This window comes from Anastrepha ludens, chromosome 2 (genome assembly GCF_028408465.1).
Source record: "Anastrepha ludens isolate Willacy chromosome 2, idAnaLude1.1, whole genome shotgun sequence".
NCBI lineage: Eukaryota > Metazoa > Arthropoda > Insecta > Diptera > Tephritidae > Anastrepha > Anastrepha ludens.
In genome coordinates this window covers 104,786,227-104,812,851 of record NC_071498.1, presented here as the reverse complement: position 1 = coordinate 104,812,851, position 26,625 = coordinate 104,786,227, and the positions used below count along the sequence as shown (strand labels likewise).

The window sequence follows — 26,625 nt, the reverse complement described above, 5'->3', positions numbered from 1 at the left end:
GGATATACTCGGCAAATTTAATTTTTTTAGTACGAAAAATTAGGTATTTTAGACAAAGGAAGAGTAGAGAGGTAGGTTACAGGAAACTATTAAATTCAATTATAATTATTTTTTAATTCAATGTAATGGAAATTACCCGCTAAGCGCATTGTAAGTGTGGTTGATGTAAAGTACTTGAATGCCAGTGCCAGACCCTCGACATCAAAGCTGACCGAAGCATCCAGCGGATCACGAACAGCTGACCATACAAAATCAGCCATCGCACGTGTTGCTGCTGAACGTAAATTTTGATCTGACAATTTGCACATGTACTGAAGAACTCGACTGCGCAGCGGCACAAACAACTGCACGATGCAACCATAATTAAGCCACAGCTTTATGTTTGAGACAGTGGCAGTAATAGCCTGTGCAGTGGTTACTGGTAGATCTGGCTGCTCGAAACATAACATCATTGCAGCGAAACCGCCTGAATTACAAAACAATGTTATATTGCGCAGCAAATATACTGGTATTTCATTGTCGTGTAAGTCACAAAATATTGCTAAATGTTGCGCCTCTTCGGCGGAGATATCGTCAAGGCGCGCATGCGTACCGTGCTTGTATGCAATGTATAACGGAAAATTTAGCAAAAACACTTTAGATACCAATATGAAGAGCTTTTCTACTTCTGGTAAGATCCATGGTTCTTCAGTTATTTGCGATAAAGATGTTGATGACGATGCGTTTTTATTAGATTTATAAGAAATCGATGTTTCGGCATTCGAGGCTATATCTGTTACTGATGTATTTGTGTTCGATTGCGGTAGTCGCATTGAAGGTGCAGGTGGTGGCGGTGATGATGGAATTATTGGAGATGTTACGTTACGTGATGAAGGTGATAAGCAAGGCGGAGATGAGCTAACATCTCGCTCGACCTTTTTAGATTCCTTTAGTTCTTCTGTACCACTTTCTGCATCTCGAATATTACGGTTCGCATTGTCTTCTAATGATAAGTCTGAATCTTTCTCAGCCTTCTTATTAGATGTTGATTTTGTATTTTTGTCAGAGGTGCCAGCACCTGCTGTTTGTCCACCTGGCTGCGATTGCAGCTGAGCTGCAACCGTTGTTGTTTGCCCCAAACTACATGCTGTCAGTCGCTTGTAGTCGTCAATCAAGCGTTCAATATGCTTCAAGTGGTGCACTGCCAAACATATCATAGATTGAACTACAAGATTGAATCGTTCGAAATTTTTCGGGTCCCGATACAGACACATACACTGGCGTTGTGGCCATGCTTGAATATACCCAAAAGCTGTTTCAATTTCACTCTTCAAGAGAATTGAATGTTTTGCATCGTTACTGGTTATTCGAAGTTCATCTGTAAATCAAAACAATATAAGTTCAATATACAAAAAAACTTGCATGTAATTAGTAGAAATCAACCCAAATAGCATGAACTTCGCAGTTTTAAATTTTAGATCCATCTCTCTCCCTCTCTATGACCTACTACCAAGTAAGTATTGCTAAAAAACTCGTTGTCAACGTAACCACTTTACCGGTGCAAGTCTATTATCTTTCCAAGATTTTTTAATACTTACATGACTCCAGCAAATGCAGAAAATCTGAGCAAACGTCACACATTGTTCCACTTTATAATTACTATGAGTCGCCCCTTTGTTCTCCTCCACCTTCTTACGCAGGCCCTAGTTGCACTTTGCAATTACACTACCTCGCTGCCGATTGCGGTGGAGCTACCGCTGCCTGTGGCTCTTCTTCTATTTAGCCACAACGGTCGCTCCGACGTTGTCTTTTTCGGTGCTGTTGTGGTCGTTGCTGCTGCCGTTGTCTCTGCTTTTGTATTTGCAGTTGCTGGTCTGAATCTACAATTGCTACTTTAGCCGAGTATATTTGCTTGCTATACTGCTTCGTCGGTATTTTTACTTCTTCGACTCCCATTTACTCTAAAAGATGTGAGTAATTCCAGCTTCTTGCATTTAAGTTTTCGTCAATGCAACAATGTTTTATTTTAATTGATACTTTTTTTCAAATCCACAAATTTTCACACAAGAATTTTCCTTTCCTTTCTTCTCGCGCAGATTTCCTCACTTTTCACTTTTTGACGCTGTTCGAATCTTTTTTCTTTCTGTTACTAATTTTAAGAAAGCAGAAGTGGGAGAAGTCGATGTACGTTAATCTGCTGAGTGCTGCCAATTGTACTTTTTTCCGAACCCAACAACTTTTTATTCTCGGCCCTATTATTAACATCCTACTTTCTTAACATCACGTTGTACATAATATTCTATCATTTTTGCTCCACATCTCCGTTAACAATCAGCTATCGTGTGCAAACTGTCAATTTTATGGCATGCGGAACGATTATCGTAGCTATATTTTTTTCACATAACTTTTCATTAAAAAGAAAATTCCGTACAAAGCACTCTTTACATTTTTGAGCAAGGGAAAAAATTTCTTTAACGAAAAATAAAAAAAATATCTGTAAATCAATATATCTGCTGCCTTTATACACTAAAAATGTTAAATAGGCTAATGCGACTAGAAAAAAACTTCACTTCTCTTTTGATTTTATAATGGTACTACTACAAAGATTTCTAAAGAATAAAAATATAGCTGCCAAAACGCCAAGACTAATTGCATGCCTCATGTTGTGACCTTCAATACAAATAACAGTCAATGCTGAACATTTAAAAAAAATATCCATAACTTATTTTCTAATGCCAATTCCATAATCAATAATTTCAGTAGATTCCACCGAAAATAGTTTATTGACAAGTAAGTGTTGGTAACAGGATATGGCATTACGTTCTAGAAAAATAGGTTGTCTGTAAAGTCGGTTTACTGACGATAGTTTAACGTGACAACGTCATAAGAAAATATTGATGGAATGGTTGCAATTTTCAAAACAAAACTTTTATATTTTATTTGTTTGATAGATATTTTGTATGGATATAGAGGAGGAGGTAAATGGAATTGCAATGGAATAGGTCAAGATACATTTACACAAACGTGAAAAATGACGAAACATTTATCAAATTCATGCAAGATATCTTCAATTTCGATTGTGCATCAGACGTTAATAAATCAACAACACTAAGAGTCACCATCATCGATTTGCCTTTTTCAAGACACTTTACACTCGAAACACTCCCTTTCATTTCCTACTTTTTCTATCATCGTCCTATTCTCAACAGAGAAATGGTTCATTACCATGCACACAGGAAGAAGGCATATGCAAATACAAGTATGTGAATTTATATACAAATGCGCATATACATACATATATATGCTCACTCAAGTAGGACAGAGCCAAATGTCGAACATTACCGAACGCGGGGGCCGATTGTGCTCTTTGTCGTTCGTTCCGCGGCTCTCGCTTGCAGTTCAAGCACATTAGCTTACATTTGCTTGCGTACGGAATAGATTCGTATATTTGATATGTCCATATGATTTGTATGCATCTTTACATATAGATTTATTCTTTTTGAAAATTGCGCGAAATTGTATATGTACATATATGCATGTTTATACACATATATTAGTATACAACATATCTTATAAGGTATATGGTAAATATTACCATACATTTTTTCCTTCATATATAATAAAAAAATTAATAATAATAACTTTAAAACAACAGGTATTATTAACAAACTTGGTTTTATTTTAAATTCTTCAAGTAAATCAAATTAATAATAATCAATAAGAAGGCATATGCAAATACAAATACGTGAATTTATATATGTACATATGCGCATATACATACATATATACGCTCACTTAAATAGGAGAGAGCAAGATGTCGAACGTTGCCGTTCGTTTGCTTTGTTGGTTTCGCGCTTTCGCTTGCAGTTCATTCAAGGTAACGGCAATGAGCAAGGTAACGACAAATGAGCAAGGTAACGACAAATGCGCAAGGTAACACTAATGAGCAAGGTAACGACACATTTTTTCGTGCGTGCAGCCCGCTAAATCGAATTATAAGACGTTATCACGTCAAAAAGTGTAATGATGTTTCTGGAGAATGGAATTTCGATGACTATTCTCAGTTTCTCCTTTGGGATTTTTATGAGATGCTTAAATCACTTCTCAATATTCTCTCAAAGTAAAGACTTTCCATAATATAGACAACTTAAGTTTCGTAGTCTTATTTCTTCACCTCTAAGCTGTTCCTTGATTTTATGTTGCCCCATAAAAAGAGAGGGATCAAGTTCTCTTAGTTTCGGCCCGCCGTCTCTCCATGAGCTGAATGCGCTTGAATATTCCTAAGGTTTTTAATGCTTTACTGTCGGTCAAACTATATATCCGTTCATTTCATTTGACAAGTTAACGAAAACCACAAAAAAAATAGTTCGTTCGAATATTAAAACCGAATCAATATTCATAATGAGTGTTCTTTCAAAAACAAAATTATTTTATTTTAACGTACAATTTTTTGAATTCAAGCACTCTGTAGGAGCCATAGCATCAGTAGGAGATATTTTTTTGTGACTTTGGATAAAGCTCATACAACTGATAATGTCTAAACAAAAGAAATACTGTAAGAGAACGATTTATATGAAAATACAAGAAAGCCCATAGCTAATCGAAAGACTTCAATTTTCGCTGGTGACTTCGTGAACTAGATGGCTGCAGGTTACAAACAGACAAGAAAAAGAGCGCGCAAAGCTCTAAATAAAGATTTCTATTACTCGAAATAATTTTTTTATTTAACAAAAAAGATATTAAAAAACAAAATTGGACAATTGATTTCTAGCCTTCTTGTATACCCTTTAAATATTAATATATCTTCAATATCTTTATTATAATAAATTCCAAAGTTAAAAAACTAAGGCCAGTTTAAGTTGTTATTGCATTTAAATATGTTTGGTTACGTCTTTTTAATTGTTATATCTAATAAATGTGACTCCTAGTTAATATCTTACTTCAAGATTTTCTTAAGATTTTATTAAAATGCAATTTCGCTTCTCCTCCTGAGGAGCCGCATCCATTTTTTTATTTTCTATAGCAGTTCGCTTGATTATTGCCACCTATAAAATAAAATTTGGTTGAATATTTCTTGTTTTATATTCTATTATCACGAAATTTAATCATCTAGAAAAAACAAAGAACGAGCACATAAAATAATAGGACTTATCACATATAACTGTTGTAAACCAACGTAAAGTTTTCGTTTATTCTCGATGAAGTTTTGTAAATTATTTTGTAAAATATTCACAATGATAATCTAACTCGAAGCGAAAACGAATTGTTAATTCAAGCTACTACTTACTCTTTTAAGTTTTTGCATAAGAGCTTAATAAATTGATTTGCTTGGTGTCTTTTTTAAAATAAAATGTTAAGCCGGTGTAGATGTAGGGTAAAAATTATAAGTTATTTTAGCCGTCTTTGATTCGGTTTGCCTTAGCGAGTGACGAATTTCATTCGATACTTTGTTGTTGCCTTCACAAACAAATTTTTCGTCAGCAAGCAGAACCCAAACAAAGCGAGCAGATAAGTGACGAATCGAACACGCCTTTTGAATGCTCTAACATTGCAATTATATAATGAATTACATTGCATAACTAATAATTTTTGGATATATGCATGTATTGCATCATGAATTTGAGTGTCTATGCTGTTTCAGTTTCTGGCAACACGTTAACCACATTTGTATCAACCTATTCAGATTGTTGCATTAAGTGACATTCGCGAAATGTCATAGAAGGCGAAATTAGCATATGCACTTTGTTTTATTTTTTCTTGCAATACAGAGTTGCAAATATGCTTAAGCTTAAAAATTTGAAGTACTAGAAGAAAGTTAAAAACTAATCATTAAAAATTGTCTAATTAAAATGAAATAAATAAATATTTTTTTAATTTATTTTTTAATAGGCTGTATATTCATATACATTTATTAATTAAAATTTTTAGTAGCTCTCAATTATTTTTGGACAGAGTTGCAGCTGAATTATATTATCGTACATTTTTTGTAAGAAAATACAACCGCGGAGTGGAATTAAGAGGAATGAAGAAATAGTAAGATGCTCCAAAATAACAAAACGCTAAGCTCTTATGGATTGAAAAATTAGCAGATTTGCAAAAGGGCAACCACCTCAATTGCAGAAACTTAAAATATTCAGAAAACAGTGCGTGACGTGTTGGAGAAACCGAATTTTATAATTTTGTGGAGTGAAACATATCTTCAGTAAGTTATAAAGTGTGTGAAACTTTTGGTCACGTCGTCGGTTTAGAGTTGGGTATGAGGCATAGGTAAAAAGGCCGCAGTAGCAGAAATAAAAGCAGTGGCTGTAAGAGCAGCGCATTCTAGTGTTTTGTGTGTGATACGAGTGGAAAAGTGTTGATCGAAGGAACGAAGATAGAAAAGAGAGTGCGTTTGCGCTTGCAATAAAAAATTGGTTGAGGCAAATATAATACAACGCGCCAATGGCGCAAAGCAGAAGAAAAGAAGTGCATGCTATAGACGCGATTAAAAGGAAAAATAATTAAAAAGAAAGAAAATCTATAAACAATTATTTAAACAAAGATTTTTTTAGTTTTATTTGCAACCTTTGGAAGGTGTGTGTTGACTAATAAAAGATTTCGCGAGTAATGAATGGTCAAATTGCTTCCGCTAAAAATTGTCCCTCAATACTTTTTAATATTTAGAATTCTTCTTGGTTAAAATAAAACTGAATGTTGAAATGTCCGAAATGAAACGAGTTTCGTTTACCACCTTGAGCAGTAGCACTTCGTCTACAATCAACTTCAGTGCTGGAGGCAGCGTTACTGTCGGTGTTTCGGGGGGTATTAACAGTGGTGCTTTAACCACGAGCTCGTCACGTTTCGGCGATGATTTTCTCTCTGGCCAACAAAACTCTGATCGTGTAGGCCCTACTGGTGCGAGTGCTGATCGTAAAAGCAACAAAACAATGCGGCTTACAATAGAACTCTTCCCTACAGACTCCTGCCAGTATCCTGAATTTAATTATTCCCGACTATTGCATTTGGAAAAGGTATGTAAATACTTTTTATCTAAAATTAGTATTTATTATAAATATTTTTCACTAATGCAGAAGAAGCAGAAGAAATTGAAACAAAAGGCAAATGGTTTCACTGACCCATTCAACGACAACGACAATGATGTAGCTCGAATCGCCCACGAACTAGAAAAGAAATATGGGAGTGCGTATGGCAGTGGCCGAGGTCGCAGCAAAAAAGATGATCTTTGTGACATAGGTTTAGGCTATGATGAGTCGGATTCTTTTATAGACAATACGGAAGCAGTAAGTATAGAACTATATTCTTAACCTAAGTTCTTTGCTACATACAATGTGCAAATTTCTTGACTTTACTACAGTATGATGAAATTATCCCGGAGGAGATGGAAACAATAGAGGGCGGCTTTTACATCAACTGTGGTCCACTTGAGTTCCAAAAACTTCACACAGAATCAACGACCACAAAAACGGACGAAATTATAAAAATGCCGAATCGCCCGAGAAAGCGCGTTATATCCTCATCTTCCTCAGATAGCTCCTCTAGCAGTGAGGAAGATGCCGATGAAAATGTGGAATCGGAGGGAGAAGTATCTAGTGCTGATACCGTAAAGGGTAACAAGAATGGCAGTGCCACAATGCAACTTGTAGAGAAACGACCCCGTTCCAACTCGACCACCAACCCGTCGAAAAAACCCAAGAACAATCAGGAGGGCAATGCTAAAAAGGGGAAGTCGGTAAAAAATTCAGGAATAGGTAGTTCGTCCACATCAAATTCACCCAAACCTTCGTCCGTTGGTTCGGATTCGGATAAAGAACGCGTGCGGCAGAAAATTGTTAAGACTACCACCATAAAGGATATGCTAAAAGCAAAACGCGACAACTTTTTAAAAATGCAAGAAGGTGGTAGCGGAAGTGGACCTAGTGGAAATTCCGAGGCAATTAATGGTGAATTGAAAGGAACTGCCAGTAAATCATCCGAAGAAGATGATTCTTCTTCGAGTGGCGAATCGGATGAGTCTAGCGATGATAGCGACTCCAATGACTCTGTGCCCGTTGAAAAGAAAACGAAAAGTAGCAATGGTGAAAGTACTGAGAGTAAGTTAAAATTTAGAATTGTAAATTAAATTGAAACAAAATAATCGTGTAATACGTTTAGAGTTACGTACAGGTGACACAAAACTGCCTGACATCGAAGCTGAAATTATAGCGGATGTGCAACAATTCAAAGAAATTATAAAAATGAAAAATCTGATCGGTAAACGTTTCCAGTTTGATGAGACGCTCGTTGAAGCCTTTTTGAAGTATGTTTTAACGAAACTTGCGTATTTTCTTGTTTTTGTTTTGGTATTACATTTTTTTCTTTGTCCATACAATTTTGGTATAGAATCGACGAGGCATTGCTATGCGTTGAAAAAGCTCATAGAAACATGGTTTTCGCACACTTAGAATATCACCTTGTGCTGCCTAAATATTTTTTCTTGCGTAAAGCAAAACAGCTGCGTATTAAAGAGGAAAAAATGAAAAGCAAAAGAGCTCTTGGTAAATTGCGAAAAGCGATCATAGAAGCAATGCCAAGCGTCATTGCTAACTTCGAAGCGGATATTCGAAAGCATGCTGAACTGTAAGAAAAATATTTTTATTTCCTCATATATGCACATATATACCTATATAATGCATCTCATAAATCATATTTTTAGCGCGGTTAATATAAATGCCGAGTATCCACCAAAAATGCCAAAGAAGAGATTTCCATGGAATAATAACCTGCGGTAAGCAAAAAAAAAAATTAATTTAAAAATCCTAATTTATATAAGTAAATATTGACGTATTCCAGAAATCTTCTCTACGATGTTTATCAAGTGCGTTGGACCTCATTTCCAGTGCTGGGCACCCGGAAGGAAACCCTTGAGGATTTCATCAATGTATTTTTGCGAGATAAAGTTGTGGAGCTTTGGCCGAAAGATTGGATGCGCTTTGAGGAGCTTCAGCGCGAGATCGAAAAACGTAAGTCAGCAGCAAAAAAAGCGAAAGACAAGAAGAAAGAAAAGGAAAATGGCTGTAACTCTAACCCGGCCAATCCTACAACGGGAAGTAACAATGCTGTTTCGGGCTCCTCTGCTGCTATTACACAGACCATTACCTCTAATAACGCTTATATGAAACAGTTTGAAGAATTCGCCACGGGCAGTCGCAGTTCATACGCCAATTCCGACACTGAATCCGTAGCAAGTAGCGGCGCCTCGAACAGTCTAAAACGAAAAGCTGGCGTTAAGGGGACAAATAAAACATCAAAATTACAAGCTCAGAGCAATATGCCGGGCACCAATAGCAATCTCGATAACAACAAAAAACCGCCCACTTTTGTCCCTGCTTCAACAAATTTGGAATTCAATATGCAAAACGTGTTGACCAGCAACGCCGTTATCACCTCATCTCAAGTATCGACCTCGGCTCTTCCGCCATTGTTAACAACTACCATCGTCAGCACAGCGGCTCCCTTACCATCACAATCAAAACATTCCAGATCGGGCGAAACAAACGTACAAGTTATAGATCTAGATAACTACCGTAGCCCGAGCGATATATTATTGACATCACAACAAATGCTACGACCGGGGAGCAGTAATGCACCAATTACTGTAATACCCAATACAAAAACTGCCTTAGCGCTGAGTGCGCCAAATCGACGAGAGAGCAGCAGTGAATCGGATGGCGTGGAGATCGTCAGTATTTATCCGGCCACAGTTAAAGCGCCTGTGGGAGCACCTCCGAAACAAAAATACAAGAAAAATGCATCTTCGAACTTTGCAATGGACACGGTGAATGTGAATGCGTTTCAGTCGGGTCCGTCCACTATAACAAATAACAATAATAACACCAACGCGAATAACAATAATAGTCAAAATATCAAGAGTAAACGAATGGAGTTGTTGAGCGGCATTCCAAGTTATGACAACAAGCAAGTTGTTCGCACTTTTAAGGATCTCGTAAGGAGTTTTAATACATTTATTATTTCTTCTGTTAATCCAATAAAAATTATATTTCATTTAGGATTTGCCACAACAAAAGACTACTAATCTGCCATCACCGCAAAATGGTTCCAAAAAAGATTATTGCGCTCAATGACCCCCAGTAACCTTTGATACAAGCGATTTTAGCACCTTATCAGCAGCAGCGCTTTCGCGTTTTGCGCAAGCGCAATCCGTAGCGACTGACGCTTTCTTAACAGCAGGCACTGTAACTGGTGTAACTGTGGGAAAACCTCCATTTGGCGCTTTGCCACCACTGCCATTATTTTTACCAACACACATGGAACCTCCATCATTACCACCACCACCGCCGTCATCTGTTTTGAAGTCGAGTGTGCCAGTAACGTTGATACAGCCGCCTTTACCGATACCGGCGCAACCCCCGCCGTCATTGACATCAACACTACCGCCAACAAACCAACAATCAACAGATTCCCAACAGTCGCGAATTAGATTTTAGAATTTACATCAAACTGGATGAAAATGAAAAGAAAACAAATATCTTAAAATAAGCTCGTAATAGACGAAAACTCGTTTGCTATCTTTGTAAAAACGCATTTGTATTATACTAAGGCACGGCAGTTGAGAAAAAGATGTCCCCGGGGAAAGCGTTATTTTTAATTCAGTCCGTTATTGTTTTTAGCGACTTTAGCATAAACATTCGAACTAAATGTGCGTTGTATAACTTTCTGCAACTACAGTTCAATGTACACTTAATTTATTTATCCTCTTATTTACGGTCTTTGCAATTATAAGTCAACACGCAAACACACCCGTACTACATCTGAACATATATCTATATACCTAGCATTTAAGCGCGTTTTATGCTATTTATTTTAAGCTAAAGCTAACCTGACTTACTGATTTTTGTCATATTCAATTGCTTTACATTGTATTTGTATTAGTTTTTCAATGCAACCTTCTATCTTTGTATTCTCAAATTAAATTGTAGTTGTAATTAATAACTGGGCAGCAAATATAAATATTTTTGTTTCATCACTTGAGCGATTCGGTGGGGGAACACCTTTGTTTATGGTATGTAAGGATCTCAAGAGGTCCATCATGTTACGCGCATGACTCATTTGATTTGATTTGTATTACTGCAAAAAAAAGTTTAATCACTGAATAAAAATATATAGTATTCGGATTTAATATCAGCTGTATTTTTTAATATAATATATATGATATGAAATTGCAAGAATAAAATACAAGGATTTTCTATTCTATGTTTATCTAAGATGTGTATAAACATATACACATCCACACACACATATATTCCACTATAGTATGGTAATTTATGAACAAAGTTTACAATTTAATTTTAAAATCTCTAAAAACAACAATTTACCGATCTATTTAGACTATAAACTCATTGTGAAATTCTTACTTTTTTAAAGAAAAACTAACCAAAATATTTTCATTTGGTCTGATATTTGTATTCTAGTAATATTTTACAATCTCCGAAGACTCGGAAAAGATGTAGCGGCGGCAGCCTTTGGCCAGATAGAAATGCAGATCGTTGAGGTACCGTAAAATCGACACATGGGAAAAAAATTAAATTAAAAAGTTATGCAAATATGTTAGTTATCAATAACAATTTATGAGTATTTATTTTATTTCATGTCTAAATAAATTGAATTCCACACAATTTTGCTGTTACAATTCCTGAAATATATGCATACATATACTATGTATCTTCTATAAACGTCTATATAGTTGAAATTATGCCTTCTTTTTCACGGCTTGTGGTCTGAAAATAAAAGAAGAGTACATTTAGTCCAAAATAAACTACCCTTGCTAGAAACCACTTTACAAACTGAAGACAACAATGCATTTTTACTAAGTACGAGTATACCGATTCATTTCAAATAAAAAAACTAAAATGACTTGCAAAACGATATTTGCATACAAACACACTACTGATGAAGAATTTTGAACTATAATACGTTCACGCATAAGCAGATTGTGTACTTTTTCGTGCTTACTCCCAAACCGTAATTAAAAACCGAGATTACCCATACAAAAATTTCTTTCCCGAAATAATCCTAGATTATTATACTTTTTAAATACAACTCCCGGTTATCGATAATTATATTTACGAATGTAAGGAGAAAAGTCAAAGTAAAAACTAAACTGCCGCCAAGAAAACAGGTTTGTAAACATAATTCGAATAAAATTTGTCTTCAATTTTATTAATTATGCATTAATTTTACAAAAAAAATACTGTGCCCATAGACGCTTTGGCCTGTTATTGCTTATTATAAAATGTAATTTCGCGTGCGTTCGCTGCCATAATTTTTTGAAACCTGAGCAGACGTCGTTTACGGGATTCCTCCAACTGTCTATTACGATCAGTCAATTGTCCTTTTTTATATCGTTATTAACCCTTTGCACTCCAGCCTAGTAATGCATAGAGGCTACCAGCAACTCCAGCACTATATTAGTTCCAAGTACATACCTATGATGTAGAAGAAAAATAGAGTCGTTTCAATAAAACAAAATTTTTATTTCTTAGCTATTTTATAAACAAAACATATTCTAACTTATATTATAAAAGAAAAACATAAATTTTAGGACTTAAAATTTCTTAAAGTGTGATATCTTTCGAAACAATTGCCCATATGCATTCGCGGTTTACCGGGACAAGTATCACAGTATTCCGAAGTTTCGCGTCTTTGTCCTTTTTCCTGTCTATTAGAACAAACAATACAATCTCTTTTTTTTTGCCTTTTCGCAATATGTGCAGTTTTTTGTCCAGTCTTGTTTCAGTTGCTGAAGTGGAAGGCCTTGATCGATCTTCGCGGAATTCACCTACAAGTTGATCGACTAATCTCTTGACGAACTTCAAATGGGACAGTGGTTTTTCGTTCTTACTTTTTTTTACACACTTATATAAAATGTATGCATTTATTGCAGACATCTCCATTCCCCAAAAGAACAGCTTCCTCCACCACTTAAGAGATTTTCTTAGAAAACAATATGATGATGCGTATTGATCAGCGCGATCAACACCACCCATTGAAGCCGTGTAGTTAACAACAATTTTTGGCTTTTCCACATTTTGTTGTTCACCTCCTCTTACAAATCTGGTTTTTGTAATGAATCCAGCGCTATCACTGGTGCTTATCAGCGTAACCACCCTTTTATCTTTCCAAGACAATATCATCGTTCTTCCCTTTTTGTAAGCGATCGATTTATTTTCACCGAATTTGGGTTTCTTTATTGGATCAGGTATGCCCTTGCGATTGATTTTTATTGTACCTGTTAGATGGCATTTCATTTGTAATAATTCTTCCGCCAGGACAATGCTAGTGTAATACCTATCTGTATACATATGGTAACCTTGTGCATCTGGTACGTTCGACAATAAATTGTTATACAGGTGCAATGGAATTCTAGTACTGACAGGCAATTGAGGTTTTATAAGATTATCGGAGGTAATACTACCATAATATGGGAGAATATTGTATATTACATATACCCAGTTTCTGAGTCAGCCAAAACGTATATGCGTATGCCCCATTTTGTAGGCTTATTTGGATTGTAGGTTATAAAACTAATTTTACCTTTGAATTTTATTACCGATTCGTCGACACATATATCTTGTCCTGGTATAAAATATTCCGCAAATTTTGAATTGATATATTCCATAAAATTACTGACCCGTTGAATCCGTGTTCTGATGTCTGTTTGTTGCTGATTAACTGTTTTTAAATGTAGCATCCAAAATAATTGGTTAAATCTGCTTCTAGTGAACAAATCAGAAAAAAATGGTATTTTGGTATTTGCACTAGTAGACCAATAATCTTGAACATTTGGCAAAACCACAGTTCCCATATTCAAAATTACACCGATAAAGGCCCAAAATTCCTCCTTACTTGTGTCGCGCCATGTATGCCATATAGAATCTTTGGAAAGAGTTTTATTTTTCAATTTGTTCTTGGCGTAACTATTTGTTTCTGACACTATTTCGTCCACTAACTCTTCCGTGAAATACAGTTTAAAAAATTGTAATGGTTCCTCGATGTTGAAAACTTGTGGCCCTGGTATTTTATTTCCTGTTGAAAAATTGATTTTTTCCAAAGGAATGTCGCTTCCCGTAATATTACTCCATACATCGCCGTCTACAGATGGTGTATCTTCGTCCTCTAAATCTGATTCAATAATTGCAATTCTTCTTTTTTTTCTAACTACTATTACGTCACTATCGTCACTATCTGTCTCTAAATGATCTTCTAATTCTATATTATTTCACTTAAATCGTCGGCAAGCAACGCAAAATCGAGTTCATCTTCCACATCACTTATTTCACAACTATCGTCAAAATTTTCGCCTTCCATCTTCACTAGGGTTATAACGTTATGAGTGTAACGAAATAAACTTAAATAGAGCACTTTTTACTCTTATTACAATGTAAGCATAATAAACGTATCATAAACACTATAAGATAAGCACAGACTATTTTGCTTACCTAACTGTTAAGGGCACCAAGGCAGCAAAACAACCATGTCGCCGCTACGGCGACAGCGGATTTATTGTTAGCTTTTTAATGTCGCAAATACGGCGACAACGGAGTGCAAAGGGTTAATAATTAAACCAAAAACTCCATGATATTCCGCCAAAGCAATTTCTACGAAGACTAACTTTTTAAAACAGTATTGACGGCTGATTGTCAATTTTGCAGGTAATCTGCCATATGTGAACGGGTAGATGAATGTTGTGGATTTATTGCTAACTACTGCATATGTGAACGTTCTTTGGAGCCAGCATTAAAGTCACCTTATGTGAATTCGTCTTGATCGTATACGATTTTGCCTGGGCGAATTGAGTATCTAAGGCGATTTTGACAAGTCTGACGTCAGCTCCCTTCGCAATACAAACAAAACGAACCAAAACAAAAAAACAAGAGTAGGAGAAATTACATGTTTGTGAAAATTCAGTAAATGGCTTGGTATTTTGTGATTTTTAAACTAATTAAAACTAATGAAAACGAAGTGCCGTGTGTTAAATTGTGATAACACGAATTAATATAAAGCCTATAAATTCAGTTAGTTTGCGTTTTAATGCGGAAGAAATGGCCGTGGCAAGAAAGTTTATGTGTATACGTATTGTGTTTGCTTCTTCCCACTGCTTTTGCCTACTCTTCTTCTTCACAATCAAGTAATTCCCCTCGCTTTGCTTGTTTATTCATGGGTTCCTACCAAGGCGAATTGAGTATCTATGGTGGCGCCATTAAAACCAGTTATATTAACCTTTTCTGCTTCCTCTTCACAAACAGGTAATTCCCCTTCATTTTGCTTGTTTATTCATCCGCTCTTACTACACGGCGAATTCGGAAGGTGCAATCCTGTATTCTATCATTCTTGGGCTCTTACGATATTTGCGGATTTCATTGTGAACTGTCACGTGGAGGATTTAGATTCAATTTTTTTTAAATGCTACTAAATAATGGCATTGGTAGACGGCCGTGTTAATCCGGATTATTTGGGCAGTTAATCTGATTGAAATTGTAGTGTGACAGACGCGGACTAGTGAACAGATGAGTTGTTTATTGAATAGTTTTGTAAGTAAAATACGGACCGCAGACAACAAACACGGGTATAAGCTGCTCTGATATTAAAAATCAATAATTTATTTAAAAAAAATTGAATTTCTCAAATTGCTCCGAAATACCAAAACAACTAATTTAATTTCGAGCGTGTTAGTGCGAACTAGCACTGCATCCATTCTTTCTTATTCATTTCGGGAGTGTTGCCATCTAAAATTCCCCTCTTAAATTATGGGAATTACATATGTGTAGTAGTTGATCTGGTTGATTAAGTTGCACTTAATTCTCGAGATAATTCCGCATTAAGTTGTTAGTGCCGATTAACAACAGTGTGTGTTTAGGCTTTAAAAGTATGGTAACAATCAAGGATTATTTTATAATCTCAGGTTTCGGGAAAGAAATTCGGGAGTTAAGCACGAAAAAGTAGATAATCGACTTATATGTGAACCTATAAGAAAGGAATCGTACAAGTAAATGGACTTCGGGTAAAATTTAGCATGATTTTTGTGCAATTCTGTATGAGAAATTTTTGCACATGATACTATATTTCCGAACTAAACTTGTGTATTATGTAATAAAAATATTTCAATGGAAATTAAACACAAATTTATTTATCAATGTCATAACTTTCCAATTTTAAATGAAAATAACAATTAATTGAAACTGATAATAATATTGTGTTGGTAGACGTCAGCAAATGAAAATTCGAACAAAAATTAAGTATATCAATTCAGTGCTAACATACACATGACGTTTTAATTCATGAGTATTATTTTTTCGAAGCACAGTGGAAGCCGCCTATACAAAAAGGAGTTCTAGGCAGAAATGCTGTGGATGAATCGTGCGAATTTACAACACCCTTCTAGCAACGCCTCTGTAAAAGTCAAAGGAACCTGCACACGAAGTTCGTCCTTTTCAAGTGACTGGCAGCACTAACGTTTTGCTAAATAACACATTTTTAACAACAAATTACTTACAAACTATAAGACTTCAGAGGGTACAGTTTTCCGTTTTAGGATGAGGATGCACTATTCTAGCCGCCCCGCCCCCTTTACATTTGTTTTCCTCAAAGCGTACGTCATTATACTACGTATTCCCCCAAAAAATTACAAATATATCTCGTATTTTTATAACACAACAGTTTGACAGTTTTCGCAAACAAGTCAAAAAAAAAAAAAAGTGGACAAGTGAGAAACACAAGTTACTCTCTGAGTATGACTCTCATTTGCCGAGTATCGGCAAAGGAAACTTTTTCAGGCTGTTTTGTCATCAAATAAACATACCTAGTGTATTCACTTTGCTGTAATATCTCAGGTAAATTAAAGAGTCCTTGGGTGCGCAAGGACTTTGTTTGAATCTTTCGTATATGCTAAACACAAACAAGCGTGGAAATTTAACTTTAGTCTATCATTTATATATGCACTCTTAAAAGGCATAAATGTGTGGACAGGAGAAGACGGTAATCTGCAACCCTGATTGTCAAATAAAACATTTGTGAGAGAAGACAAACAAAATTTTGCATTTTGCTGTCATTGTAATAAATAAACTTAACAAATTTTTGTTAAATGGACACTTTGAACTTATGTTGGAACAAAAGCGATAAAACTATCAAGTGTACAGCATATTTATAATTTCCTAAAGAATCAGAAGCAAACATAATAGTGTTCGTTGTATTTAAGATAATAGCACTGTGACGCAGCGCTTAGGTGGCAGGTAGTGTTGGTTGTGGTAGTGGAAGATTATGTTATGGCATCTATGTCCTGCTCATCGTCAGATGAGAGCTTTAATGCACCAAATCTGAAATTTAACGTGTCTAGTTCAAGCGAAGATGTTTGTAGAGATCTGGTTGGTCATGCACATTCAGAGGAAACATTCTGTCTGAGATATATTTGCCCACAGTGTAAGAGAGCCCAGCCTCAGGAGAATTTCCACTGTTGCTCGTGTGTGCGTAATGGAAACGTTGTGCACAGCAGTGTTGCTGGTTGTACGCAGAAGGAAAAGTGAGTTACACATTTATTTATGGTAGGCATTTTTTTAAATATTCTTTTCTTGCAGCCTGTTCGAGAAACAGCAAAAATATATTAAAATAAAAGGAGGTATCAAAGATTTAAGCAATCGCTATGAACAGTTTATGCGTAAACAGCGGTCAAGTGAAAACCTACAATGCGAAATTAAACGAAAAAAACAGAGGATTCAGCTGCTTAATAGATTAATCGCGGAGAAGCAAACATTATTAGCAAATCTAAAAGATCAAAGAGATCAGCTATGTAAGGCAAATAATGACAAACACAAGCAATTGCCAAATTATCCAATCAAGGTGAAGGCTTTGGAAGATTACGTTTTTGATCGATTCGAAAAAATTAATAAACTACGCGAGCGGCATGATGCAATGATGGAGAAAGTACAGCAGGTAACACGCCATGATATAAACCAGCTGGTTAAGTACATATTCCCCATTTCGGAAGTTGTGCTAAGAGACGAGAAGCGCCTCAAAACCATTATTGGTGACGTACGCGGAGCAGTGCAATGTGGACCAAGTAGCGATGCTGGAAGTACCGAAGCCGATACCATAGAACAGTTGGCAGACGCTAAAAACACTTCTTATATACGTGGTAAATGGGTGTTTCACGGTAGTGGCATAAGTGAGATGCAATATCGTATAATAGCTCCTACATTGCCGGCCAATGGCGATTATACAGCCTATTTAGATTGGCTATCCGACAACAAAGATGATGTACCCAAGAATGAAGGTAATCAGGTAGCGCCAAGCCGTATTAGTGCTTTCCGCATTATTGGCGCGTTAACGTATACCACACAACTGACAGAGCTCCTAAGCTACTACCTGAACGTGCGTTTGCCGCATAAAATGGCATATGGGTAAATAAAATGAAAAATTGTGCTAGCATATGTATGTACATAAAAATATTTCTTACAGTGACTTTTGCCGAATACTCAACGAAGAGCATTTTTTGCGCAAAGTATCGCGTTTAAACTCAAACATTATGTACCTCGCCTACACACAGCAGGTACAGTTGCGGAACCATAATGAAAATCATACACTGGAAAACATATTGGCCATTTTAGACGTAGAGAAGAGCAATTTAGGTCGTCATGGTTTCCACGAGTTATCAAATGCACCATTAATGAAATCGGTTGACTCTTTGCTTAAGGGTATTGAAACGGCTACTGAATCAGAGTCGGAAGGTGAGAATAAACAATCTTATTTATGGGGCACACTCAAATAGTTAAAAAAAAATTATTGCAGATGACAATTCCTTACGCTTGGATTGGGAAGCGGTGCCAAATTTCCCAGAGGAGCCTGAGATTAACGAATCGGATTTAGTTGCGAACGTAGCTGCACAACAATCAAGTTTAACGGGTGGTCTAATCACTACAGCAGCAAATCGAATAAGCGCTATACTTCGATGGCGAAGATAGGGCTAATATGGTTTTTAGTGTTCGTTTCGTTTTTTTTTATGCTCGTAGATATTGGGTATACCTACATGTATCCATATATATATATTTTTGTCTTTGCATACAAGTACCTACACTCCTACGACACATACATATATACAATTAAAGTAAAATATAATTGAAGAACATTTATGTAGCAAAAGAATATTGTTGTTGTTGTTATTATTATTGTAGCAGCATAAAAATTCCCCATATATATACGGAGAATGCTGCTGAAGTGACAGTCCTTGGCCGGATATAAATCCGGGTCGTTTCGGTTAAGTAGAATCGACGGCCGTGGGCACGGAAAATGTAGTAATTATTTGTGACTGTGAAACCTAGAAATGATATTATTGTTGCAGTAATCATCTTAACTGTTGGAGAAAGTCAAAGACGTTAGTCCTTTTAAACGGGTTTATCCCAACGAGGATAGTTACTAAAAATAGGATATTCGCAGGTTTTGTAATTCATTTCCGTGTGAATTTCATTACAATTTTCGGGCAATTGCATTAACATTTGCTCAGAATTACAGAAACTGGTCAATGATGAGGTCGCATTCACTCAAAGAACCGTACACGCCATCAAGCAGTGCTATACCTATTTGGGGCTTTTGAATGGTATTGTTGTTGTGACATCGTTTTAACAATTCAAAAAAAAAAAAACATGTTTCCAACGGCTATGAGGAAGTAGGAGTTCAATTCATAAACTGTGAAGACTTATTCAAACAAGGGTAAATATGCAGCGCCATAGCAACGTTATTTATCCACGGATTGAAATACTTTACACTTAGCGGGATATTTGTCTGTTTGTTGGATATATAAACGTACGCTCACTCTGCACCGCGACACGAAATTCATATTTTATGTACAATATATGTATTGTATTGGTGAAGTATTTCAGAAGTTATATGAAAACCAAACATATGTACATACGTACAATCGATGTACATACGTATAACATCGATGTATATACATGTAATACAACAAATACTATATTTCCCGAACTTAGTCCTCATATAGCCTTTATTTTAACCGCTGTTCTTGTAATATTCTAAAATTGAAATTAATTTAAAAATTTTAACTAAAAGATATTTTAAATTATAATCACAATTTACGTGTGCATAGATCCACGTACCATTGTCACATTAAAAATATATTATGGCAGAAATTTAGCACAGCTGTTGTACGTTATCGTAAACATGCATAGCCGGCCGTAAGGTGAAATGCACTAAACCCTATTCCTATTTCCGATTAAGTTTGTTTCGCCGGTTAATTAAAAATATATTTTAATTCTCTGACTTATAGTCTGATTTTCGATTGTATGATTCGATTTTTTTTGTATATATGACTACTTTAGGTCTGTGGCTTCTGTCTGACAGTAAGTGTTTCAAAATAAAATAGTTTGTCGGCTTTTAATCTTAAGACTTCGTGTATGTATGTATAAGTGTGATGTTCAATCTTTTCATCATAAACAATCAAGTTCTGTGTGAAATTGCTTGCGAACAATTTTTCTGCTAAAGCAATTTAAATTTTACTAAGGTGAGATTTAGATGGTGAAAAATTCTCTACTTTTTGGGTCCAATAATTTTGGTTACAGCTTCGACAATATTTTGGGCCTGTGGCAATGCATTAGCTTCGAGGGTCTTGGTGTAAGGCATGGGAACATCGACGCCGCACACACGCCAAACAGGTGCATCCAAGTGGAAGAAGGTTTCGTCCTCCATGATACGAGCACAAATTTCAGCGCCGACACCTAGAATTGATTATTATTCATTATTTAATTGCGCGCAATTTAGCAGGTACACTTTTTATACCATGTTGTGGCCAGCCCTGTTCCACGGTTACAAGATGATGTGTCTTTTTAACGGACTTGCAAATGGTGTCCATGTCCAGTGGGCGAATCGAACGTAAATTGATAACTTCAGCTTCAATACCTACGAATAGTCACATATATATGTAGATACGTAGATATATGCTTTAAATAAAGTTCATCTCAAATTCGAACTAACTCACCCTTTTTAGCCAATTCGGCGGCAGCTAACAGCGAGGTTTCCACAGCTCTGGAGTGTGCCACTAGAGTGATGTGATTGCCGGGCTTCATTATTTTTGCCTTGCCAATGGGCAATACGAAATCCTTGTCCAACACTTTATCCTCCACTGGGAATGCAACACCATACAACATTTCATTTTCCAGACACACCACTGGATCAGGATCGCGAATAGAAGCCTTGAGCAAACCGCGTGCATCCTCACTGTCATAAGGCGATATGACCTTCAAGCCGGGGCAGTGCGCATACCAAGCTGCGAAACACTGAGAATGTTGAGCTGCAACACCAGCGGCAGCTCCATTGGGACCACGGAAAACTATCGGCACGTTGACCGCACCGGCAGACATGTAGAAAGTCTTGGCTGCTGAATTGACAACCTTTGATTTTGGGAGAAAATAGTTATGAAAATGAGAAATAAAAGCCATCAAATACAATGCGATTCGAACAGGAAAAACTAGCCTCAATCGAATTTATTTATGTAAATACAAATGAAATACCAACACGCGTTCGTTAAATACAAACTTATTAAACCTAATTATTTATGTATAACGTTTACTTAATGCCCAGCTTTTCTTTTATAATAAACGCAGGTAAGCGACGCCCTTTCCAGGTACGTGGTAATGGATTCTCATTAGCCTTTCGAAGTTGCTCCTCAACGTACTGCTCTGCATTGAAGGCTTCCCCTGCTTTCACTTGAGCGATCAACTTGGCTTGGAATGCCTTCTCTTTGCGCATCTCGCGTCGTTGACGCACCTTGGCCCATTCGAACTTCATCTTGCGACGTAGTTTCTTCAACTTATGCTTCTTCATTTTGCGACGACGTATAACAATGAGACGTGCCGCTTCCATTTTCCCATTGCTTATGGATGTTGTGGTGGGTGCTTGTATTTCGTGCGGCATTGTAGGCTCATCGACAATATCGTTGATTTCACTCAGCCATTTATTTCGAGGACTTTCGATAATTTCATGTCTGCTTGGAAAATCACCAATTGAAGTTGATGTCATTGGCTGCAGTATGGAAGCTTGTCTGATAGGATAAGAACTAGCGATGTTGTCGGATGCTTGTAAACATTTAAAAGAGCCAAGGTGTGGATGGCGTGACATTAAGTTCACCTGTGTATAATTGGATAATATGGGTTAATTAAAATTTTTCTTTAAAAAATTTTATTTTCTTTCATTAAATTTGTAGCTTGTATGCGACTTATAATAAAATTTACAAATTAACCCATATTATCCGATTATACCCATTACCGAAAGTGTTGGTATTTCCTAACCGAACTGTGTCAATATGTGCAGCATGAACAAATTTGAACGATAAACGATATCAATATGATTGAAAGGTGACAGATAGAATTCAATTAATATTTCTAAATTGATGAAACATTTTCTTATGCAGCTTAATTTACCCAATTAAATATATATGGATTTGCAGACAGATAATATGAGTTAATGTATAAATGACCGGCATAATTGTAAATTTTTGCAGAATGCAGTTATAAGACATTTTTAATTTAAAACATACATGGGCATCTCTTTGTTAATAAACAAAATAACAAAACCAACGACAATTCTTGGTCTAAAAAATTTATTGAGAAAAAATAGCAATCTACACTTACATATATGGACTTCGGCTCACTGAATACGAAAATAATATACATATCGCTCATTTGCTGCAACGTCGTCATAACTCAAAAATCGCAAAATTTTAGTTAACATCACTAATATATCGGAAATAATATGTTTGATCAACTGACAAAGTGTTATATCCGAAGTTTTAACATTTCACGCAGCATCGCGATAGATGCCTTTCGCTCTAATTACATATCCTATTGCGTCGTATTTGCAACAACGTATTATCTCAGTTGTTCGTCGGCTTTTGTGTGGTTAACATCGTGAAGTTCTCTAGAAAAGTGTCATATTTCGTTTTGTGACAATATTAATAAAAGGTAAGTTCACTTTTATATCTCTTTCTCTATCGTGTATATTGCATTATTTTAAGATATGACGTTGTGCATGTAAAAATTTGAGTGAATTCCTGTAGTGTTTTTGAGTGTTATGACGTTTTTGCAGAAAATAATAATTTTTATTTCAGTACTATTTTGTCTTGAAACACTATTACAAATAAGATGTATTAGTGAAGCAATAGTGTATTAAAGAACTATTCACTGTTATGACATTCTTGCCCTAAATATTTTTTAAGTATAAATTATTTGCTATGAATCATTTCCGTTTATGTCAGTATTGCGTAAACGAAATGAGAGTAATTGGGTAAGAAATGTTAACAAAAAGTTGAGAAATAGTGGAAAAGAATACAAAATGAGGTCTACGTGTCAAAAAGTTCGAAAAGAGAGAAAAATTGAACCCCCATGTACAGAGAAGTGTAAGCGAAAATGTTTTGAAAAATTTACAGAAGAGGAACGGATGGTAATTTTTAGATCATACTGGGATTTGGCTATGTACGAAAAACAGAGAATATTTATTCAGAATAGTATGGAGCTCATTCGGTCTAAATATCGTTTTGTGCGTGAAGGTGGTACGAGAAAGAAAAGGGAAAATAATAATGGCTTCTATTACCATCTCAATGGGCAGAAAGTTCGAGTATGCAAACTGTTTTTTAAAAATATTTTGAATATTAATGATCGCCCAATAAGAACTGTGCAGGAGAAACGAAATAAGGTGGCAAATGTTTTACTGATGAAGGATTGTCGAGGAAAACATGGAAAACAAAGAAAAATTGAAATTATTTAAAATGAATATTATTTTTTACGTGAATTTATGTTTCTTTATTTTTGTACCTGAAGTAATATGTTAATTTTTATGTTACAATAAAATATGCAATGAATGCAATAAATTTTATTTAATATCCATATTTTTTTCTCTTATAATGTTTAGTAAGGTGCAAATATAATACAGTCACAAGTCAGAATTTGCAAAAGGTTTTTAGCTATAAAACTTTTTGTTATTTGCAGTAACGTCACAATTTTAATTATGTCAGACCATAAAACCTATTTTTGCAGCAACAACGTCATAAGAAAAACTCGGAGTACTTTGGAAGCTACAGAAAAAAGTCCATTATACATTTCAACCTTTTATTTACATATACGTCTTAACCAGATGATATTTCAGCAAATTTGACCATAATCTTCTTTTCATATTCAATTTTAATATATATAAAACAATTTAAAAACTGAAAAAAGCGTCTCCTATAAAATCACAATTTTTGAGTTATGACGACGTTGCAGCAAATGAGCGATATATTCATGTATACGTTTTGGAATATAATATGTTTTCTCATGCCTATATCTCTAAATGTACAGTGCTGCTAATGCTTCAAAAATTTATGGCAAATTTACAATTTTCTAACAGAAAATATTTAGGATACGCATGTCAAGATCTATTTTGAATAGTCAGCAGTTTACCTACCAAGAATATCCCGAAAGCAAACGTGACATAAAAAAAATATCTTTATTTTCCAAAGTTTATAGCGTTCAATTCATAGTTTTGATACTTGCCATGCCCTTAGAGCAAACAAATAAGTATGATATTTTATTTTATTTGTTTTAATTCCAATTTCCTATGCTCAATGTAACGTTGGAAGAGGTAAAAGCGATGAAAGAAAAGGAAAGCTGCCCATGCTACAGAAACTACTCAAATTAATATCCGGCAAAAAGTAATTGGGATGATGTTATGCAAATTGGTTGATGATAATTTGCATTCGCGTTAATTTAAAATTGGCTTTTCATTGGAGAAGCTAAAACTTTATAATCTACTTAAATCGTGTATATTTAGGAGTGTTCTGCAATTTGAATTGGATTAATATCTTAAAATCCTATAATCATTATATCTAGGCGTACTTTTATATGCTTGCATATTACCACAATTTCGCATTCACAATCGAGTAGTTCTGGGACTCATATCCGAGTGAGTTTCGATGCAATTTCGAGAAAATTTCAATGAAATTCACTTGGAAGTTAATAGCGAAAACGGCCCGAATATTTCTACGCAACTATAAAAAAATAAGAAAATTGATTATACTTACGTGATCAATAGCTTGCATTGAGAAGTTAAATGTCATAAACTCGCAAATTGGTCGCAAACCAGCCATAGCAGCGCCGACAGCAATACCGGCGAAACCCATCTCTGTAATGGGAGTATCCACTACTCGATGATCACCATATTTTTTCCAGAGCCCACGCGATACCTGACAGGAAAATAAATATATGTAAATAATTTTCAATTCTGAAATATTCATTTGGTATTAAACATTTATGTAAACAAAACTCCAAACGATGGCCACTTATCAGCAGATCCAAAATTCATACGCGTGTAGCACATGTTGCAAAATGATAAGACTGCCAAATAATTTAAAAGCCGCGTAACACATAGTTTGACCTTCCTATGTCTATTGTTAGCGGTTTTGCTAGCTATATATTTCTAGCCTCTATTAAAACATCAGATTTTAATCTAACGGATACCTTTCACTGCGCGTGCTCTTATCGACAACTATCCACAAAATTGTCACCCGTTACACACACTATTAACTTGATGTTAATTCTAAGTTCTTTAAGTGGTCGGTGTTAATTCGTTTACGTAATCATATTCATGTTGATGATGTCGCTACAGGTACGAATGAAAACATAATTTTTGCTTACTTTATAGGCGCCATCATATTGGGCGACCTCTTCACCCATCAGAAACACACGGTCGTCGCGTGCCATTTCTTCATCCAAAGCAGAATTTAAAGCTTCTCGCACGGTCAACTGCTTCGCCGCAAGGGTCTTCGGAGAGGTAGAGAAAGTGCGCCGTGCAACATTCGAGAATATTACTTTGACGGGCTGCATTTTTGTAAAATTTTTGTACAGATATTTTATGTTCTCGACCAGTCACCGATCTGAAAGAAATTACAGATCTGTTCAATTATAGGTTGTGTAATTAACACCCAAAATATAATATACCAAATTTACAGCGCGCACCGTATAGTTAACGTAATGTGCGACAGCAGTTGAGGAAAACTTCTGACAATTGACTAATCAAGTGTAGAAAGGAAAAAATTAAAACGTCAATTCATAGCCGTGCCAGATATATTAAAATGTTTATATTTTAAATAAAAATGATAAGTTTATGAATTTGTGCTTCAAACATCAATCAATTTAGAAGTTGTAATATAATGCAAAGAATAAATTGTAGCGTTGTTAAATTTTCGGTACCTTGCTACTAAGCTATGTATTTGCCGTGGTATAAGTAAAAAACTGCACTGCTTCATTTGAAGCAAAAATCAAAAATGAGGTTCCATAAAAATTTTTGTGACGATTACAACGGTGGTAAAATATGGAAATACAATATGTAAGATATCGAATGTCAAAGGTAAATTGAACGCATTTTAAAAACGTTAGGATCTCCAAAACTACTTCACTTAATACATCGATTGAAAGATAATATTACAATTTTTGTCATAGCTACTCTTTACGGTTTAAAGTGAGTTTTTGAGAAAATGTAAATTTTATAAAAAGTATGAAAATATTTACATAGAACGATTTTTTTTCGAATATTTGCCCTATTAACAAAATAGTGTTC

The 26,625-nt window shown here is 35.5% G+C and overlaps 4 protein-coding genes across 8 annotated transcripts in view; 2 read left to right on the top strand and 2 right to left on the bottom strand.

Annotated features, from left to right (window-relative positions):
• The window catches only part of LOC128855008 (ubiquitin carboxyl-terminal hydrolase puf), a 40,503-nt gene extending 38,363 nt beyond the window's left edge, over positions 1–2,140 (bottom strand). Inside the window, exons 1-2 of the mRNA XM_054089550.1 lie at positions 1,578–2,140; positions 137–1,357 (exon numbers count right to left, since the gene is read on the bottom strand). Coding sequence (XP_053945525.1) covers positions 137–1,357; positions 1,578–1,620 — 1,264 coding nt within the window. The 5' untranslated portion in view covers positions 1,621–2,140. The remainder of the gene's footprint in view (positions 1–136; positions 1,358–1,577) is intronic.
• Positions 2,141–6,018: 3,878 nt separating this feature from the next.
• Positions 6,019–11,155, top strand: LOC128855003 (yemanuclein). 3 transcript variants are annotated; one of them, XM_054089542.1, is made up of 9 exons: positions 6,019–6,181; positions 6,643–6,989; positions 7,050–7,259; positions 7,334–8,069; positions 8,131–8,275; positions 8,359–8,595; positions 8,672–8,743; positions 8,809–9,961; positions 10,026–11,155. In XM_054089542.1, exons 2-9 carry the CDS (start codon positions 6,678–6,680, stop codon positions 10,098–10,100), a joined length of 2,940 nt encoding a protein of 979 aa, XP_053945517.1. In that variant the 5' UTR covers positions 6,019–6,181; positions 6,643–6,677; the 3' UTR covers positions 10,101–11,155. The 3 variants fall into 3 exon arrangements, with proteins under 3 accessions (XP_053945517.1, XP_053945516.1, XP_053945518.1); XM_054089541.1 differs by having other exon boundaries at positions 6,531–6,989; XM_054089543.1 differs by having other exon boundaries at positions 6,019–6,989; positions 8,143–8,275.
• A 5,246-nt stretch (positions 11,156–16,401) lies between these two features.
• On the top strand, positions 16,402–19,170 carry LOC128855005 (beclin 1-associated autophagy-related key regulator). The gene is made up of 4 exons (XM_054089544.1): positions 16,402–17,551; positions 17,607–18,428; positions 18,487–18,755; positions 18,817–19,170. The coding sequence occupies exons 1-4, from the start codon at positions 17,298–17,300 to the stop codon at positions 18,987–18,989; spliced, it is 1,518 nt and encodes a 505-aa protein (XP_053945519.1). The 5' UTR covers positions 16,402–17,297; the 3' UTR covers positions 18,990–19,170.
• An 824-nt stretch (positions 19,171–19,994) lies between these two features.
• Positions 19,995–26,092, bottom strand: LOC128855006 (pyruvate dehydrogenase E1 component subunit beta, mitochondrial). Of its 3 annotated transcripts, none has more exons than XM_054089545.1 (6): positions 26,007–26,092; positions 25,704–25,942; positions 25,091–25,252; positions 21,017–21,428; positions 20,818–20,937; positions 19,995–20,756 (listed from the first exon to the last, which is right to left on the bottom strand). In XM_054089545.1, the coding sequence occupies exons 2-6, from the start codon at positions 25,890–25,892 to the stop codon at positions 20,569–20,571; spliced, it is 1,071 nt and encodes a 356-aa protein (XP_053945520.1). In that variant the 5' UTR covers positions 25,893–25,942; positions 26,007–26,092; the 3' UTR covers positions 19,995–20,568. The 3 variants fall into 3 exon arrangements, with proteins under 3 accessions (XP_053945520.1, XP_053945521.1, XP_053945522.1); XM_054089546.1 differs by having other exon boundaries at positions 25,704–25,960; positions 26,007–26,056; XM_054089547.1 differs by lacking the exons at positions 19,995–20,756; positions 20,818–20,937; positions 21,017–21,428 and adding an exon at positions 21,481–22,164.
• Between the last annotated feature and the right edge of the window lie 533 nt (positions 26,093–26,625).